At 41.8% G+C, this 19,314-nt stretch overlaps 1 protein-coding gene across 1 annotated transcript; it reads left to right on the top strand.

The window, feature by feature from the left end:
- The first annotated feature begins 5,233 nt into the window (after positions 1 to 5,233).
- On the top strand, positions 5,234 to 7,827 carry LOC106584579 (zona pellucida sperm-binding protein 3-like). The gene is made up of 8 exons (XM_045706266.2): positions 5,234 to 5,853; positions 5,941 to 6,059; positions 6,163 to 6,266; positions 6,531 to 6,708; positions 6,893 to 7,010; positions 7,211 to 7,293; positions 7,367 to 7,446; positions 7,694 to 7,827. Exons 1-8 carry the CDS (start codon positions 5,335 to 5,337, stop codon positions 7,756 to 7,758), a joined length of 1,266 nt encoding a protein of 421 aa, XP_045562222.1. The 5' UTR covers positions 5,234 to 5,334; the 3' UTR covers positions 7,759 to 7,827.
- Positions 7,828 to 19,314: the final 11,487 nt, after the last annotated feature.

Genomic DNA, 19,314 nt, shown 5'->3' with positions numbered 1-19,314 from the left:
ACTTCATCTCGTTGCCTATAAATCACACCGTGAGCAATGGTTCACTGAGCACTTCCTATTGCTTCCACTAGATGTCCCCAGTCTTTACAAAGTGATTTGAGTCTCCTACTGTGAAAACTGACTGAATGACACGCTGTGGAACGTGGTCACATGAGGAGGGCCGTCACCATTATGATGCCGGCGCCCCTGGCTACCCTCCCCTTTCGAAACGTTTATAAAGACAATGCAATCGTCCCCCTTGAATCTTATTGGAGCTCTGGTTGAAAAAGGCCCTAAAGATTTATGTTATACAACGTTTGACATGTTTGAACGAACCTAAATAAGAAAAAAATGCATTTTGTTGAAAGAGTAGCCCTGCGCACGTCGGAACTTTTGGTGCAGCCTTCAGAACGCGCTAACAAGAACAAGCTATTGGAACATAAAGGATGAACTTTTTTATCGAAAATACATTTGTTGTGGACCTGGGATGCCTGGAAGTGCCTAAGGATGAAGATAATAAAGGTAAGGGATTTTTGACAATAGTATACAAGACTAGATTTGATATGCGATTGTTCTGAGTATCGCATCCCCTTTTATCGCAAAGTGTGATTACCCAGTAAAGTTATTTTTAAATCTGGCATTACAGGTGCTTTCAAGAGATATTCATCTATAAATCTTAGAATGACAATATTGTAGCGCTGTTTCACCGGATGCATTTGAGGGAAAATAGTTAGTCAACGTTACGCTCCGATGTAAAATGCTGTTTTTATATATAAATATGAACTTTATCGAACAAAAGAATACATGTATTGTGTAACATGATGTCCTAGGTGTGTCATCTGATGAAGATTGTCAAAGGTTAGTGCTGCGTTTAGCTGTTTTTAGGTTATTTGTGATGCATGTGGTTGGTCGGAAAATGGCTATGTGGCTACTTTTACGATATACTCCTCTAACATAATCTAATGTTTTGCTTTTGCTGTAAAGCCTTTTTGAAATCGGACAACGTGGTTCGATTCAGGTGAGGTGTATCTATAAAACGATTTAATTTGAAAAAAAAATTGAAAAAAATAAATATTATATTTGGTTATGCTAATGGCGATAGGATTTTTCGCTGGATGTCCGTCCTGCATACGGGACGGAGCCCGACCAGGGGTTAAAACTCGTTTTTCAACCACTACACAAATGTCTTGTTAACAAACTATAGTTTTAGCAAGTCGGTTACGACATCTACTTTGTGCGTGACACAAGTAATTTTTCCAACAATTGTTTACAGACAGATTATTTCACTTATAATTCACTGTATCACAATTCCAGTGGGTCAGAAGTTTACATACACTAAGTTGACTGTGCCTTTAAACAGCTTGGAAAATTCCAGAAAATGATGTCATGGCTTTAGAAGCTTCTGATAGGCTAATTGACATCATTTGCGTTAATTGGAGGTGTACATGTGAATGTATTTCAAGGCCTACCTTCAAACTCGGCGCCTCTTTGCTAGACATCATGGGAAAATGAAATGAAATCAGCGAAGACCTCAGAAAAACAATTGTAGACCTCCGCAAGTCTGGTTCATCCTTGGGAGCAATTTCCAAAAGCCTGAAGGTACCATGTTCAACTGTACAAAAAATAGTACGCAAGTACAAAAACCTTGGGACCACGCAGCCGTCATACTTCTCAGGAAGGAGACGCGTTCTGTCTCCTAGAGATGAATGTACTTTTGTGCAAAAAGGCCGCTCAGCAAGGAAGAAGCCACCGCTCCAAAACCCCCATAAAAACGCTACATTACAGTTTGCAACTGCACATGGGGACAAAGATCGAGCTTTTTGGAGAATTGTCCTCTGGTCTGACTAAATAAAAATAGAAGTGTTTGGCCATAATGACCATTGTTATGTTTGGAGGAAAAATGGGGAGGCATGCAAGCAGAAGAACACCATCTCAATCGTGAAGCACGGGGGTGGCAGCATCATGTTGTGGAGGTGCTTTGCTGCAAGAGGAACTGGTGCACTTCACAAAATAGATGGCATCACGAGGTAGGAAAAGGATGTGGATATATTGAAGCAATGTCTCAAGACATCAGTCAGGAAGTTAAAGCTTGGTCACAAATGGGTCTTCCAAATGTACAATCACCCCAAGCATACTTCCAAAGTTGTGGCAAAATGGCTTAAGGACAACAAAGTCAATGTATTGGAGTGGCCATCACAAAACCCTGACCTCAATCCTATAGAGAATTTGTGGGCAGAACTGAAAAATCGCTTGCGAGCAAGGAGGCCTAAGAACCTGACTCAGTTACACCAGCTCTGTCAGGAGGAATGGGCCAAAATTCACCCAACTTATTGTGGGAAGCTTGTGGAAGGCTACCCGGAACGTTTGACCCAAGTTAAACAATTGAAAGGAAATGCTACCAAATACTAATTGAGCGTATGTAAGCTTCTGACCCACTGGGAATGTGATGAAAGAAATAAAAGCTGAAATAAATCATTCTCTCTACTTTTATTCTGACATTTCACATTCTTAAAATAGAGTGGTGATCCTAACTGACCTAAGACAGGGAATTTTTTTACTAGGATTTAAATGTCAGGAATTGTGAAAAACTGAGATTAAATGTATTTGGCTAAGGTGTATGTAAAGTTCCGACTTCAACTGTATATACAAAAGTATGTGGATGCCCCTTCAAATGAATGGATTCGGCTATTTCAGCCGTGACAGGTGTATAAAATCGAGCACACAGCCATGCAATCTCCATAGACAAACATTGGCAGTAGAATGACCTTACTGAATAGCTCAGTGACTTAACGTGACACCGTCATAGGATGCCACCTTTCCAACAAGTCAGTTCGTTAAATTTCTGCAAATCTAGAGCTTCCCCGGTCAACTGTAAGTGCTGTTATTGTGAAGTGGAAACGTCTAGGAGTAACAACGGCTCAGCCGTGAAGTGGTAGGCCACACAAGCTCACAGAACGGGACCACTGAGTGCTGAAGTGCGTAAAAATTGTCTGTCCTCGGCTGCAACACTCACTACCAAGTTCCAAACTGCCTCTGGAAGTAACTTCAGCACAACAACTATTCGGCGGGAGCTTCATGAAATGGGTTTCCATGGCCGAGCAGCCGCAGACAAGCCTAAGATCACCCTGCGCAAATCCAAGCGTCGGCTGGAGTGGTGTAAAGCTTGCCGCCATTGGACTCTTGAGCAGTGGAAATGCGTTCTATGGAGTGATGAATCACGCTTCACCATCTAGCAGTCTGACGGACTGATCTGGGTTTGGCGGATGCCAGGACAATGCTACCTGCCTAGTGCATAGTGCCAATTGTAAAGTTTTGTGGGGGAGGAATAATGTTCTGGGGCTGTTTTTCATGGTTCAGGCTAGGCCCCTTACTTCCAGTGAAGTGAAATCTTAACGCTACAGCATACGATGACATTCTAGACGATTCTGTGCTTTCAACTTTGTGGCAACAGTTTGGGCAAGGCCTTTTCCTGTTTTAGCATGACAATGCCCCCATGCACAAAGCAAGGTCTGTACAAAAATGGTTTGTTGAGATCAGTGTGGAAGAACTTGACTGGCCTGCACAGAGCCCTGACCTCAAATCCATCGGACACCTTTACGATGAATTGGAACGCCAACTGCGAGCCAGGCCTAATCGGCCAACATCAGTGCCGACCTCACTAATGCTCTTGTGGCTGAATGGAAGCAAGTCTCCAGCAGTGTTCCAACATCGATTTGAAAGCCTTCCCAGAAGAGTAGAAGCAAAGGGTGACCAACTCCATATTAATGCCCATGATTTTGGAATGAGATATTTAACAAGTAGGTGTCCACATACTTTTGGTCATGTTGTGTGCATATATATATATATATATATATTTTTTTTTTTACCAATCCTCCCCAATAAAAGGTGATCCGGCCCTTCTGGCATATGCCAGAATTGCCAGAATGCCAATCCGCCAATGTCTCCAACTCTGTTCCTGGAGTGCGACCGTCCTGTAGGTTGTGGCTCCAGCCCTAATGTAGCACAATTGATTCTAATAATTAGCTGGTTGGTACATTTATTCAAGTTAGTTACAACTGGGGTTGGATTGAAAACCAACAGGAGGGTAGGGTAGCGCTCCAAGAACAGGGTTGGAGATCTCTGTGCCTAGTTTCCCAAAAGCATCTTAAGGCAAAGTGCGTTGTTAGAACCTTTGTAGGAGCATAGTTAAATCTATGAGCTGTTTCCCAAAACCATCATTATTAATTAAGGTGCACTTGATAACACTCGTAAACGAATGCTTGCCTCAGAACAGCTAAGTGCATCCTTACATTCTTTTTTGCCCTCCCGTGTCACTTTCTACACAGAAGATCTCCGCTAAACATAGAATCACATGGTTTATCTTATCTCTATGACTGCAGATAACTTCAGAACAAAGTTGACTACAAAATAAAGTTGCCTGTGTCTTTGCAATTGATACAAACATGACATAAAAATATTCTTCAAATGAAAACAGCAACCATTAAAATAAAGAGTGGGCCTATTTCAATCATATTGAAATACATTTCATATTCTATTTTGCTAATTGTAGACTGCCTGTAATTTGCCTCAATATATTTCATGATGTGTAGCCGAACGGGCGCAATGGGGCAAATTAGTGGTTTAATGCATTTTTATTTGGTAAGCATTAGAATAACCTGCCTCAATATTTGCAGCCATAAGGTGGTATAATCTCTCTAGGAATTGATCCGTCAATTCAAATGTTAAGACAAATTTTGAATGGAGAAAGTTTTCACTTTCTTTCGATCCCATCAGTATTGACACATACTTCAACAATGCACTTAGTGACTATTCTCTCGGCGTGTTGTTTTGGGAAACATGTGTTACATCTTCGGCCGTTGTGGGGAAGATGCATCATTAAAAAACTCATAAGGCTAAATGCCATTGCTATCAGGAAACCGTTCCAAGGACATTATAAATCAAGAATGGGCCACTTCAGTCCTCAGTGGCCAGAGTGATGTCACACTTCTTCCCCATCCCTAGATAACACAGCTGATTAAACTAATTGTATTTTAAACTAAATATTATGATTAGTTGATTATTGGAGTCAGGTGTGTTAGCTGGGGCTGGTGCAAAAGTGTGACACCAATCAGGCCCCCAAGGACTGGAGTTGACCATCCCTATTATAAATGAAGATACTTGACAGTATTGAGATACATCCAGTTCAGATTGTAGTATATTTGCAGCTCTGTAACATGTCTGGAACATCATTAGGTAAATCAAACAAGGGGTGGAGTCAAACTAAGACAAAGGGATACAAAATGGCTGTTCAGAGACACTGTAGTTATTGCAAATGTCAAAGAAATATGTACAATTGACACTAGAAACTAGAGAATAATGGCATTCTGTATTACATTCCTCCTACTTCTTACCTTTGGCTGTTCAGCTACAGTTCAGCAGCTTTATCGGGAAGCGAGATCTCAGAGCCAAGTGGCACATGCCCCTGGGAGATTTGTTCCACAGTATAGGCCTGCTCAAGAACCAGCCAGATTTCACCCAAGGCCTGTGCAATGGCCCTCCAGGGTCCAGACACCGACGCAAGTTCAAAACCCTTTCCTCCAGTCAAAGCAGACCTTCAATGAGCCTTTGACCTGGAGATTTCCTGAAGATCCAGTCAAAGAGGTGCAGTTGGCTATTGATGAGCAGAGACCACTGCCTGTGCCTGCCAGTAGCGTTGCAGTTCAATGTGGGGAGACTGCTGCTCGTGTGGAAGTCAAGCGAGATCTGCTCGGTATCGGCCAACTCATTCACCCAGAGGATCTTACCTTGGGAGGCTGTGCTGTCACTGGGGAGGATGCTTCCGCTCAAGTTCTGATCTTTGTCACTGAGCTGCACGGATGTGGGAGCACTCTAACGGTAACATTGAGCATTAGCATCGTTATGACTTTTCTAGGTTGACTACCATTGATTTTCTTACAATGCCATTTGCTGCTCTGATTCCAGATGACTGAAGATTCACTTGTCTATGTCTTCACACTCCGTTATACACCAGCCACCCTGGGCAGCAGCCCCATTGTTCGGACTAGAGAAGTGGTGGTCTGGGTTGAGTGCCACTATCAAAGGTGAGTTGACTACACCTGCATTGTGTTTTATTTTCTTCAGTTCAATCAACTTTGGATATACTTCCTTGGCCAGTTGGTTTCACATTTAAAGACTCCTTTACAGAAAGCATGATGTGAGCAGTGACTCAGTGAAGCCCACCTGGAATCCCTATGCCTCCACTAAGGTTGCAGAGGAGCTCCTCTACTTCTCCCTGAGGCTAATGACTGGTTAGTAACTGCTTGTCCTTGCCATATTGGCATTGCTCTTGACAGGCACTGACTTAAGTGCTGTCTCTGCACTTGTTTGTAAACTATGGTAGTGCCAACTGGCAAATGTAACCGCCACTGAGTTATTGGAATGAGGTGGCTACCCCAGAGTACAAAAGGATGGCAGTTATATTTGCCATGATAAAGCCACACTGCTGATAAACTAGAGCAGGGTCTGTACATCTGACTTGGAATGAGTATTAGACTGTGCCCTTGTCTTCGCAGACAACTGGCAGTTGGAGAGACCCAGCAAAGAGTACGTCCTTGGAGATAATATTAACTTTGAAGCTTCTGTCGTCCAGTTCTACCATGTGCCCCTCCGAGTCTTTGTGGACAACTGTGTAGCCACAGTCATCCCAAACACCAACACTGTCCCAAGATATGCCTTCATCGAGAACCGTGGGTGAGTATCCTTTGTAAGGTACTTGATCTAGATCAAGGACTAATTGTTTGCTTTAATCTGCTAAGGAAAGCATTTCCCATTCCCTCCACCTGCCCACACTTCAGATCAACAGCCATCTTGAATGGCATCCCTCCAGAGTTTCAGCAGTGTAGGTAGCCTAATTTTTTTTGTTTGTGGCCTTCAGTTGTCTGGTCGACACCAAGCTGACAGGCTCCAGGTCCCAGTTCAGACCTCGCACCATGGATGACACGCTCCAGTTCCAGATAGAAGCCTTTAGGTTTCATGTTGTGAACACTGGCTCAGTGAGTAGTTAATCCTGAGATCTAGTGCAAATTAGCTTCGGAATGTCCAAATGTATAGAATTGGCAGGTTTGTTGAGCTTCAATCATAAATTAAGTAGAGTATGCCCAATATGGCTTGTGTTGGACCCAACATGACGTTGCTTTAAATTGGTGTCAAATCTACTAATTCTTATGTGGTACCAATGCTGCGACTTCAACAGCTATACATTACCTGCCTCCTGAAAGCCACAACAGCTTCAGCCCCAATTGATCATGAGAACAAGGCTTGTTCCTTCTCGAATGGGTAAGTCTGGGTATATATGGCAGGGTGTGCACTTTGCTTGTACGTACTATATGCAACACTCTCTTTTCAATAGATGGAGCGAGGCCAGTAAGAAAGACCAGGTGTGTGGCTGTTGTGACACAGACTGTGGCATGAGAAGGGAACCGGCTCCAGGTACATGTGCACTTCAGTCCAGTGTTGCTCAATCCATTCCTGGATGCCTCCCTGGGGTGCACATTTTTGTCCTACTCCAATAGCTAGGTACTTGATTCACCTAAACCTTTGGCTAAATTGGTGGTCAGTGCTTGGCTGGAACAAAAAAGTGCACCCACTGAGTCACCCAGGAATTGCCTGAGAAACAATGCTTTTGTGAAGTTTGATTCTGAGTTCTCCCTATATAGACATGGTCTTCTGCTCTTAGGTTTCCAGTGGGAGCAGGACATTTCTGTTGGTCCTCTCAACATAAAGGAAAAGCTTCTTGACTGATGGTGTAACTCTCAACTGGACTGACTTTCCTGCCCAAATGCATTCTGGATGATAAAAAAATATCTAGATTAAGGTTTTTGTCTTGTGTATTTTGTTCATTGACTAGCATGAGCTTTTGTAATGCCCAGGTCTAAAATGAAGTTCCTCAACTCCCTGATTCTGTATCTTGAAAGTTAAGATATAACTTGATTGCTGACATAATGTTTTGGTACAAAACTCAGCAAAAAAAGAAACGCCCCTTTTTCAGTACCCTGTCTTTCAAAGATGATTCTTAAATCTGAATAACTTCACAGATCTTCATTGTCAAATTTTATTAGTCACATGTGCCGAATACAACAGGTGTAGACCTTACAGTGAAATGCTTAAACAATTAATGAACATGCACCTGTGGAACGGTTAAGACAGTAACAGCTTACAGACAAGGGCAATTAAGGTGACAGTTATGATAACTAAAGAGGCCTTTCTACTGACTCTGGAAAAACACCAAAAGAAAGATGCCCAGGGTCCCTACTCATCTGTGTGAATGTGCCTGCAAGGAGGTGTGAAGACTGCAGATGTGGCCAGGGCAATTAATTGCAATGTCCTTACTGTGAGACGCCTGCTACAGGACGGCCAGCTGATCGTCCTCACAGTGGCAGATCATGTGTAACAACACCTGCACACGATCGGTACATCTGAAAATCACACCTGCGGGACCGGTACAGGATGGCAACAACTGCCTGAGTTACACCAGGAACGCACAATCCCTCTCAGTGCTCAGACTGTCAGCAATAGGCTGGACTGAGGGCTTGTAGGCCTGTTGTAAGGCAGGTCATCACCGGCAACAACATTGCCTATGGGCACAAACCCACGGTCGCTGGACCAGACAGGACTGGCAAAAAGTGCTCTTCACGGAGGAGTCGCGGTTTTGTCTCACCGGGGGGATGGTCGGCTTCTCGTTTATCGTCGAAGGCATGAGCATTACACCGGGTCCTGTACTCTGGGACGGAATTGAGGTGGAGGGTCCGTCATGGTCTGGGGCGGTGTCACAACATCATCGGACTGAGCTTGTGCGTTACAGGGCAGACATCCTCCTGTTGTGCTCATCCTGACATGACCTGTTGAATCGGATGAGGGCTAGAGCCATTTCCACCCCCCCCCCCCCCAGAAAAGTCCGGGAACTTGCACGTGCCTTGGTGGAAGAGTGGACTATCATCTCACAGCAAGAACTGGCAAATCTGGTGCACTCCATGAGGAGATGCACTGCAGTACTTAATGTAGCTGGTGGGTTGCAGTATATTGTAGCTGGTGGCCACACCAGATACTGACTGTTACTTTTGATTTTGACCCCCCCCCCCCCCCTTGTTCTGGGACACATTATTCCATTTCTGTTAGTCACATGTCTGTGGAACTTGTTCCCTTTGCCTCAGTTGTTGAATCTTATGTTCAAACAAATATTTACACGTTAAGTTTGCAGAAAATAAACGCAGTTGACGGTGAGAGGACGTTTCTTTATTTGCTGAGTTTATATCAACAATGGACTGATGAATTGAATACCTGAAGTTTTGGGTGGAGTGTTCCTTTTAACCAGTCAACTTCAGCAGTGAGGCAAAGGTACACATTTCAGGGTTTGAAATTGCCCTGTCTCATGACTTAAATATTGATAAAACAATTAAAATACAGTCCTGGTGGGGCTACCTGTCACGTCCTGGCCAGTATAAGGGTTAATTGTTATTGTAGTTTGGTCAGGATGTGGCAGAGGGTATTTGTTTTATGTGGTCCGGGGTGGTGTTTTGGTAAAAGGGTGTTTGATTTAGTATTTTCGGGTTTTTGGTCTATGTTTATGTATTTCTAGGTGTAGTCTAGTAAGTGTGTTTCTATGTAGAGTTAATTGGGGTGGACTTCCAATTGCAGGCAGCTGTGTGGTGTTGCCTTTGATTGGAAGTCCTATATTAGTTGGGTGTGTTTGTCTGTGTGTTTGTTGGAGATTGTTCTGTGTTTAGCCTTGTGCCTTGCCAGACTGTCTGTATATCGTTCGTTCACTTGTTTTGTTATTTTGGTGTTCATTTTGGGAAGTTAATAAACGTCAAGATGAGCTTACACATACCTGCTGCGTTTTGGTCCTCCATTACCGACGAAAACCGTGACACTACCACTCATAGGAACCATCTGATATACAATTTCCCATAAACTTCCTGGGGGGGAAGTGGTCTATTCCAATGTACTATATCCAGCCCATTAAAATGTGAATCAATGGACTGCAACAATGCAAATTATATTTTAGGTTGTCACAACCAATAGTAATAAAATGACTAGTCTCTACCAAACCATTACATTAGTCTTGTTTAGTTGCAGGGTGTATTCCTGACTAATGGAAAAGTAGTCAACACTTTTAGTTCAGGAACTGTGGGTTAGATTTAAAAAGGACTTAATACTTTTTAGTGGGCGGGGACAAATAGAAAATACATGACCCTTCGATGTTGATTAGAGTAGCTATGCCGTAAAAGCTGTCTCGATTACATGTAATGATTTACGAAACCCTGAAATGGGGTCTTTGCAGGCTTCGTAGCAGTGAATGCATTGTGTTACAAGCTCAATTGCTGGTATTTTTAGAAAGTGTTTGAAATGTTTTTTTGTTTTATAAAAAATGATTGAACCTTTATTTAACCAGGTAGGCTAGTTGAGAACAAGTTCTCATTTGCAACTGCGACCTGGCCAAGATAAAGCATAGCAGTTCGACACATACAACAACACAGTTACACATGGAATAAACAAAACATAGTCAATAATACAGATGAAAAAAAGTCTATATACAGTGAGTAAAAATGAGGTAAGATAAGGGAGTTAAGGCAATAAATAGGCAATGGTGGCGAAGTAATTACAAAATAGCAATTAAACACTGGAATGGTAGATATGCAGAAGATTAACGTGCAAGTAGTGATACTGGGGTGCAAAGGAGCAAGATAAATAAATACAGTATGGGGATGAGGTAGTTGGATGGGCTGTTTACAGATGGGCTATGTGCAGTGATCTGTGAGCTGCTCTGACAGCTGGTGCTTAAAGCTAGTGAGGGAGAAATGAGTCTCCAGCTTCAGTGATTTTTGTAGTTCGTTCCAGTCATTGGCAGCAGAGAACTGGAAGGAAAGGCGGCCAAAGGAGGAATTGGCTTTGGGGGTGACCAGTGAGATATACCTACTGGAGCGCGTGCTATGAGTGGGTGCTGCTATGGTGACCAGTGAGCTGAGATAAGGCGGGGCTTTACCTAGCAGAGACTTGTAGATGACCTGGAGCCAGTGGGTTTGGCGACGAGTATGAAGCGAGGGCCAGCCAACGAGAGCGTACAGGTGGCAGTGGTGGGTAGTATATGGGGCTTTGGTGACAAAACGGATGGCACTGTGATAGACTGCATCCAATTTGTTGAGTAGAGTGTTGGAGGCTATTTTATTTCTCGAGGATTGGTAGGATGGTCAGTTTTACGAGGGTATGTTTGGCGGCGTGAGTGAAGGAGCCTTTGTTGCAAAATAGAAAGCCGATTCTAGATTTGATTTTGGATTGGAGGTGTTTAATATGAGTCTGGAAGGAGAGTTTACAGTCTAGCCAGACACCTAAATATTTGTAGTTGTCCACGTATTCTAGGTCAGAACCGTCCAGAGTAGTGATGCTAGTCGGGCGGGCGGGTGCGGGCAGCGAACAGTTGAAAAGCATGCATTTGGTTTTACTAGCGTTTAAGAGCAGTTGGAGGCCACAGAAGGAGTTTTGTATGGCATTGAAGCTCGTTTGGAGGTTAGTTAACCTCTTGGGGCTAGGTGGGACGCTAGCGTGCCACCCGTGGTGCACTCCATCAACAGCAGGTGCATTTCAAGAGCGGCAAATTTGAATCCAAATAAATGTCAAAATTCAAATTTTTCAAAAATACAACTATTTTACACCATTTGAAAGATAAACATCTCCTTAATCTAACCACGTTTTACGATTTCAAAAAGGTTTTACGGCGAAAGCATAAATTTAGAGTATGTTAGGACAGTACATTTACAAGAGTTGTGTGTAATGTTTTGTCAAGTCAAAGACAGGGTCACCAAAACCATAAAACCAGCTAAAATGATGCACTAACCTTTTACAATCTCCATCAGATGACACTCCTAGGACATTATGTTAGACAATGCATGCATTTTTAGTTCTATCAAGTTCATATTTATATCCAAAAACAGCGTTTTACTATGGCATTGATGTTGAGGAAATCGTTTCCCTCCAATAACCGGCAGTCAAGTCAGCGTAACAAATTAAATAATTAAAATTAGAAAACATTGGTAAAATATTATATTGTCATTTAAAGAATTATAGATTTACATCTCTTGAACGCAATCAACTTGCCAGATTTAAAAATAACCTTACTGGGAAATCACACTTTGCAATAATCTGAGCACTGCGCCCAGAAAAATACGCGTTGCGATACAGACTAGACGTCATGTTGGGGAGATCTAAAATCGAAAATACTATGTAAATAATCCATTACCTTTGATTCTCTTCATCAGATGTCACTTCCAGGTATCACAGGTCCATAACGAATGTAGTTTTGTTCAAAAAAGCTCATCATTTATGTCCAAAAATCTCCGTCTTGTTAGCACATGATGTAAGCCAGCCGGACTTCTCGTCATGAACGAGGGGAAAAAATATATTTCCGTTCGTTCAAACATGTCAAACGTTGTATAGCATAAATCATTAGGGCCTTTTTTAACCAGAACATGAATAATATTCAAGGTGGACGAATGCATACTCTTTTATAACGTATTGGAACGAGGGTACCCAACATGAACTCGCGCGCAAGGTGTCTAATGGGCCATCATCGTTCCATGGCTCTTGTTCGGTCAGATCTCCCTCCAGAAGACTCAAAACACTTTGTAAAGGCTGGTGACATCTAGTGGAAGCAATAGGAAGTGCCAAAATATTCCTAAACCCCTGTGTTTTTCAATGGGATAGGTTTAAAGTCAATACAACACATCAGGTATCCACTTCCTGTCAGAAAATGTCTCAGGGTTTTGCCTGCCAAATGAGTTCTCTTATACTCACAGACACCATTCAAACAGTTTTGGAAACTTTAGAGTGTTTTCTATCCATATATAATAAGTATATGCATATTCTAGTTACTGGGTAGGATTAGTAACCAGATTAAATCGGGTACATTTTTTTTATCCAGACGTGCAAATGCTGCCCCCTAGACCCAACAGGTTAACACAGTGTCCAAAGAAGGGCCAGATGTATACAGAATGGTGTCGTCTGCGTAGAAGTGGATCAGGGAATCACCCGCAGCAAGAGCGAAATCGTTGATATATATACAGAGAAAAGAGTCGGCCCGAGAATTGAACCCTGTGGTACCCCCATAGAGACTGCCAGAGGTCCGGACAACAGGCCCTCTCATTTGACACACTGAACTCTGTCTGCGAAGTAGTTGGTGAACCAGGCGAGGCAGTCATTTGAGAAACCAAGGCTATTGAGTCTGCCGATAAGAATGTGGTGATTGACAGAGTCGAAAGCCTTGGCCAGGTCGATGAAGACGGCTGCACAGTACTGTCTTTTATCGATGGCGGTTATATGATATCGTTTAGTACCTTGAGCGTGGCTGAGGTGCACCCATGACCAGCTCGGAAACCGGATTGCACAGCGGAGAAGGTACGGTGGGATTTGAAATGATCAGTGATCTGTTTATTAACTTGGCTTTCAAAGACTTTAGAAAGGCAGGGCAGGATGGATATAGGTCTATAACAGTTTGGGTCTAGAGTGTCACCCCCTTTGAAGAGGGGGATGACCGCGGCAGCTTTCCAATCTTTAGGGATCTCGGACGATACGAAAGAGCGGTTCAACAGACTAGTAATAGGGGTTGCAACAATGGCGGCGGATAATTTTAGAAAGAGAGGGTCCAGATATGCCAATTCCGTTTCAAATCGTGTTTGATGCATTTCACACAACTCCATGAAACACCTCTTATTCCTCCACACATTCATAAAAATCCATATTTATCCACCATAATAGAAGTGGAAAGGGTCCAACGGATTTGCAGACTTCCATTCTTCTGGAGTTCTCCAGCTGTAAAAAAACAGAAACAAACAAGTTAAATTATGCAAATGTTCAACTGCAAGACATGGTGAAATTTTGGAAAAAATGAAGATGCAATACTTTTGATTTTCAGTAAATACAGTGAACGACTTAGGTTACAAAATAATTATATCCAGCTTTTATTCGGTATGTTTATTTCAATGCAAAAGCTTTCAAATGAGATTTGTTTAACCTTTCATAACAGAGCACTGGGTGTAGCAAGTTAAACTCACCAATCTCTAGGCAACACTAAACCCATTATTACATTAATTAACCCTTATGGCTTTGCCTTTTGCAGTGCTATTACAACAGAAGCTTTATCAAAATTATTCAATAGAACATTTGAGGTAAACCAAGAACCTGACAATGTTAAGTGTACGACAACAAAGTTCTTTTATGCTTTTGAGCAATTTTTTGAAAAACTTTTTGATGGCTCTAATTTGCACCTCCGGGGTGTTGCATCTGTCATTGTGTTTATCGCTCTCTGAATAATACTCTCGCTCTCTGTGAAATAATTCTAATGTTAAGGAAACATTTGAACGGTGAAAGCTTACCCTAGAGCAGCGCTGCCTTTCAATCCTATCCTCTTTTTCTTATAGATGACCACTGGCTTATAATGCCTTCTTAATTATAGTGCATGTGTTTCCCCTTGCCCACATATCTGTGTTTAATATTAGGCTACATATACAGCCAAAACATTAAGGAATGGCAGTACATCTGTGTCAGTCTCTCTTCCTATCTCTCTTTTTTCTTCTATTGAATTTGATATAACACCATCTGTGTTTGTCATAGAGCGATGGGATTAGTTTCTGTGGATGCAGACAGATTTCCAGCATTGTGGTTCATTTGACAGGCCCTCTGATAAGTGAATTACAATTTCGGTAGGTGAGATCAGATGCGACCACTAGCCCATGAGAGGGCAGATACGTGGCTCTTCCTCTTTGCTACAGTTCAGAAACCCTAGTAGCCTCACTGGCTGAAGAAACAATGAGATTCACATTTTTTTTACATTTTTTTTTTAGAAGTGAAGCAAATAGCCTAAACATTGATAAAACAATTAAAATACACAAACAGCCCCCAACTTCCCCTTTAACAGATTCATTTGGATTATTTAGCATTGATGCAGTCAATGTATTCTTTTAGTTGGCCTACATGATGACTTGTGTTTAATTAAAAGAACTGTATAAATGTCTAGTAGATGGCTATTGCCTTACCTATGTGTCATAAAAGCCAATCTAATGACTTCTTAAGCTATAGTGCAAGTATAGTGCAACTTTTGGTTCCAAATGATGTCTCACATTTAAATATTTGCAAACAGGGACAGTTTCGTTGAAAACAAGACACTGATTTCGCATTGAAGAAATATGATAAGATGAACACATGCACTATACAGTTGAAGTCGGAAGTTTACATACACTTAGGTTGGAGTCATTAACCTCTTGATGGTCGCCTAGGATAGGGGGCGCTACAGCGCTTTTTCAAAAAAAATCATGCCCATTTTAAACGGCCTACTACTCAAACTCAGAAGCTAGGATATGCATATAATTAATACTTGTGGATAGAAAACACCCTAAAGTTTCTAAAACTGTTTGAATGGTGTATGTGAGTATAACAGAACTCATATGGCAGTCAAAACTCCGAGACAGATCAAAACAGGAAGTGGAATTCTGAATTGCGGACTCAACTTCATCTCGTTGCCTATAAATCACACCGTGAGCAATGGTTCATTGAGCACTTCCTATTGCTTCCACTAGATGTCCCCAGTCTTTACAAAGTGATTTGAGTCTCCTACTGTGAAAACTGACTGAACGACACGCTGTGGAACGTGGTCACATGAGGAGGGCCATCACCATTATGATGCCGGCGCCCCTGGCTACCCTCCCCTTTCGAAACGTTTATAAAGACAATGCAATCGTCCCCCTTGAATCTTATTGGAGCTCTGGTTGAAAAAGGCCCTAAAGATTTATGTTATACAACATTTGACATGTTTGAACGAACCCAAATAAGAAAAAAATGCATTTTGTTGAAAGAGTAGCCCCGCGCACGTCGGAACTTTTGGTGCAGCCTTCAGAACGCGCTAACAAGAACAAGCTATTGGAACATAAAGGATGAACTTTTTTTAACGAAAATACATTTGTTGTGGACCTGGGATTCCTGGAAGTGCCTAAGGATGAAGATAATCAAAGGTAAGGGATTATTGACAATGGTATACAAGACTAGATTTGATATGCGATTGTTCCAAGATGGCGCTGACCTGTATTGCTAGCCTATTGTTCTGAGTATCGCATCCCCTTTTATCGCAAAGTGTGATTACCCAGTAAAGTTATTTTTAAATCTGGCATTACAGGTGCTTTCAAGAGATATTCATCTATAAATCTTGGAATGACAATATTACATTTTAAAAATGTTTTCGAATAGTAATTTAGTAAATTGTAGCGCTGTTTCACCGGATGCATTTGAGGGAAAATAGTTAGTCAACGTTACGCGCCGATGTAAAATGCTGTTTTTATATATAAATATCAACTTTATCGAACAAAATAATGCATGTATTGTGTAACATGATGTCCTAGGTGTGTCATCTGATGAAGATTGTCAAAGGTTAGTGCTGCGTTTAGCTGTTTTTTGGTTATTTGTGATGCATGTGGTTGGTCGGAAAATGGCTATGTGGCTACTTTTACGATATACTCCTCTAACATAATCTAATGTTTTGCTTTTGCTGTAAAGCCTTTTTGAAATCGGACAACGTGGTTCGATTCAGGTGAGGTGTATCTATAAAACGATTTAATTTGAAAAAAAAATTGAAAAAAATAAATATTACATTTGGTTATGCTAATGGCGATAGCATTTTTCGCTGGATGTCCGTCCTGCATACGGGACGGAGCCCGACCAGTGGTTAAAACTCGTTTTTCAACCACTACACAAATGTCTTGTTAACAAACTATAGTTTTAGCAAGTCGGTTACGACATCTACTTTGTGCGTGACACAAGTAATTTTTCCAACAATTGTTTACAGACAGATTATTTCACTTATAATTCACTGTATCACAATTCCAGTGGGTCAGAAGTTTACATACACTAAGTTGACTGTGCCTTTAAACAGCTTGGAAAATTCCAGAAAATGATGTCATGGCTTTAGAAGCTTCTGATAGGCTAATTGACATCATTTGCGTTAATTGGAGGTGTATATGTGAATGTATTTCAAGGCCTACCTTCAAACTCGGCGCCTCTTTGCTAGACATCATGGGAAAATGAAATGAAATCAGCGAAGACCTCAGAAAAACAATTGTAGACCTCCGCAAGTCTGGTTCATCCTTGGGAGCAATTTCCAAAAGCCTGAAGGTACCATGTTCAACTGTACAAAAAATAGTACGCAAGTACAAAAACCTTGGGACCACGCAGCCGTCATACTTCTCAGGAAGGAGACGCGTTCTGTCTCCTAGAGATGAATGTACTTTTGTGCAAAAAGGCCGCTCAGCATGGAAGAAGCCACCACTCCAAAACCCCCATAAAAACGCTACATTACAGTTTGCAACTGCACATGGGGACAAAGATCGAGCTTTTTGGAGAATTGTCCTCTGGTCTGACTAAATAAAAATAGAAGTGTTTGGCCATAATGACCATTGTTATGTTTGGAGGAAAAATGGGGAGGCATGCAAGCAGAAGAACACCATCCCAATCGTGAAGCACGGGGGTGGCAGCATCATGTTGTGGAGGTGCTTTGCTGCAAGAGGAACTGGTGCACTTCACAAAATAGATGGCATCACGAGGTAGGAAAAGGATGTGGATATATTGAAGCAATGTCTCAAGACATCAGTCAGGAAGTTAAAGCTTGGTCACAAATGGGTCTTCCAAATGTACAATCACCCCAAGCATACTTCCAAAGTTGTGGCAAAATGGCTTAACCTCTATGGGCTAGGTGGGACGCTTGCGTCCCACCTACTCAACAGCCAGTTGAATCCTGTGGCGCGTTATTCAAATCCTTAGATATGCTATTACTTCAATTTTTCAAAAATATGACTATTTTACACCATTTTAAAGATAAGACTCTCGTTAATCTAACCACACTGTCCGATTTCAAAAAGGCTTTACAACGAAAGCAAAACATTAGATTATGTCAGCAGAGTACCGAGCCAGAAATAATCAGACACCCATTTTTCAAGCTAGCATATAATGTCACATAAACCCAAACCACAGCTAAATGTAGCACTAACCTTTGATGATCTTCATCAGATGACAACCCTAGGACATTATGTTATACAATACATGCATGTTTTGTTCAATCAAGTTCATATTTATATCAAAAACCAGCTTTTTACATTAGCATGTGACTAGCATGTGACTAGCATTCCCACCGAATACTGCCGGTGAATTTACTAAATCTCAGACAGGCCACTTCCTGCTTGAAATCTTCTCAGGTTTTGGCCTGCCATAGGAGTTCTGTTATACTCACAGACACCATTCAAACAGTTTTAGAAACTTTAGGGTGTTTTCTATCCAAAGCCAATAATTATATGCATATTCTTGTTACTGGGCAGGAGTAGTAACCAGATTAAATCGGGTACGTTTTTTTATCCAGCCGTGTCAATACTGCCCCCTAGCCCTAACAGGTTAAGGACAACAAAGTCAATGTATTGGAGTGGCCATCACAAAACCCTGACCTCAATCCTATAGAGAATTTGTGGGCAGAACTGAAAAATCGCTTGCGAGCAAGGAGGCCTAAGAACCTGACTCAGTTACACCAGCTCTGTCAGGAGGAATGGGCCAAAATTCACCCAACTTATTGTGGGAAGCTTGTGGAAGGCTACCCGGAACGTTTGACCCAAGTTAAACAATTGAAAGGAAATGCTACCAAATACTAATTGAGCGTATGTAAGCTTCTGACCCACTGGGAATGTGATGAAAGAAATAAAAGCTGAAATAAATCATTCTCTCTACTTTTATTCTGACATTTCACATTCTTAAAATAGAGTGGTGATCCTAACTGACCTAAGACAGGGAATTTTTTTACTAGGATTTAAATGTCAGGAATTGTGAAAAACTGAGATTAAATGTATTTGGCTAAGGTGTATGTAAAGTTCCGACTTCAACTGTATATACAAAAGTATGTGGATGCCCCTTCAAATGAATGGATTCGGCTATTTCAGCCGTGACAGGTGTATAAAATCGAGCACACAGCCATGCAATCTCCATAGACAAACATTGGCAGTAGAATGACCTTACTGAATAGCTCAGTGACTTAACGTGACACCGTCATAGGATGCCACCTTTCCAACAAGTCAGTTCGTTAAATTTCTGCAAATCTAGAGCTTCCCCGGTCAACTGTAAGTGCTGTTATTGTGAAGTGGAAACGTCTAGGAGTAACAACGGCTCAGCCGTGAAGTGGTAGGCCACACAAGCTCACAGAACGGGACCACTGAGTGCTGAAGTGCGTAAAAATTGTCTGTCCTCGGCTGCAACACTCACTACCAAGTTCCAAACTGCCTCTGG

The sequence above is a fragment of the Salmo salar genome, chromosome 23, assembly GCF_965601325.2.
Source record: "Salmo salar chromosome 23, fSalSal1, whole genome shotgun sequence".
In the NCBI taxonomy this organism is placed as follows: domain Eukaryota; kingdom Metazoa; phylum Chordata; class Actinopteri; order Salmoniformes; family Salmonidae; genus Salmo; species Salmo salar.
This window is presented reverse-complemented; position numbering and strand designations above follow the sequence as displayed.

What these genes read in the sequence shown, in the direction of transcription:
- LOC106584579 (XM_045706266.2), top strand. Translation starts at nt 5,335, where the DNA reads ATGGCATTCTGTATTACATTCCTCCTACTTCTTACCTTTGGCTGTTCA. An exon ending in GTTGAGTGCCACTATCAAAG is followed by an intron (nt 6,060 to 6,162) that starts GTGAGTTGACTA and finishes ACTCCTTTACAG; the next exon opens with AAAGCATGATGTGAGCAGTG. An exon ending in CTCCCTGAGGCTAATGACTG is followed by an intron (nt 6,267 to 6,530) that starts GTTAGTAACTGC and finishes TTGTCTTCGCAG; the next exon opens with ACAACTGGCAGTTGGAGAGA.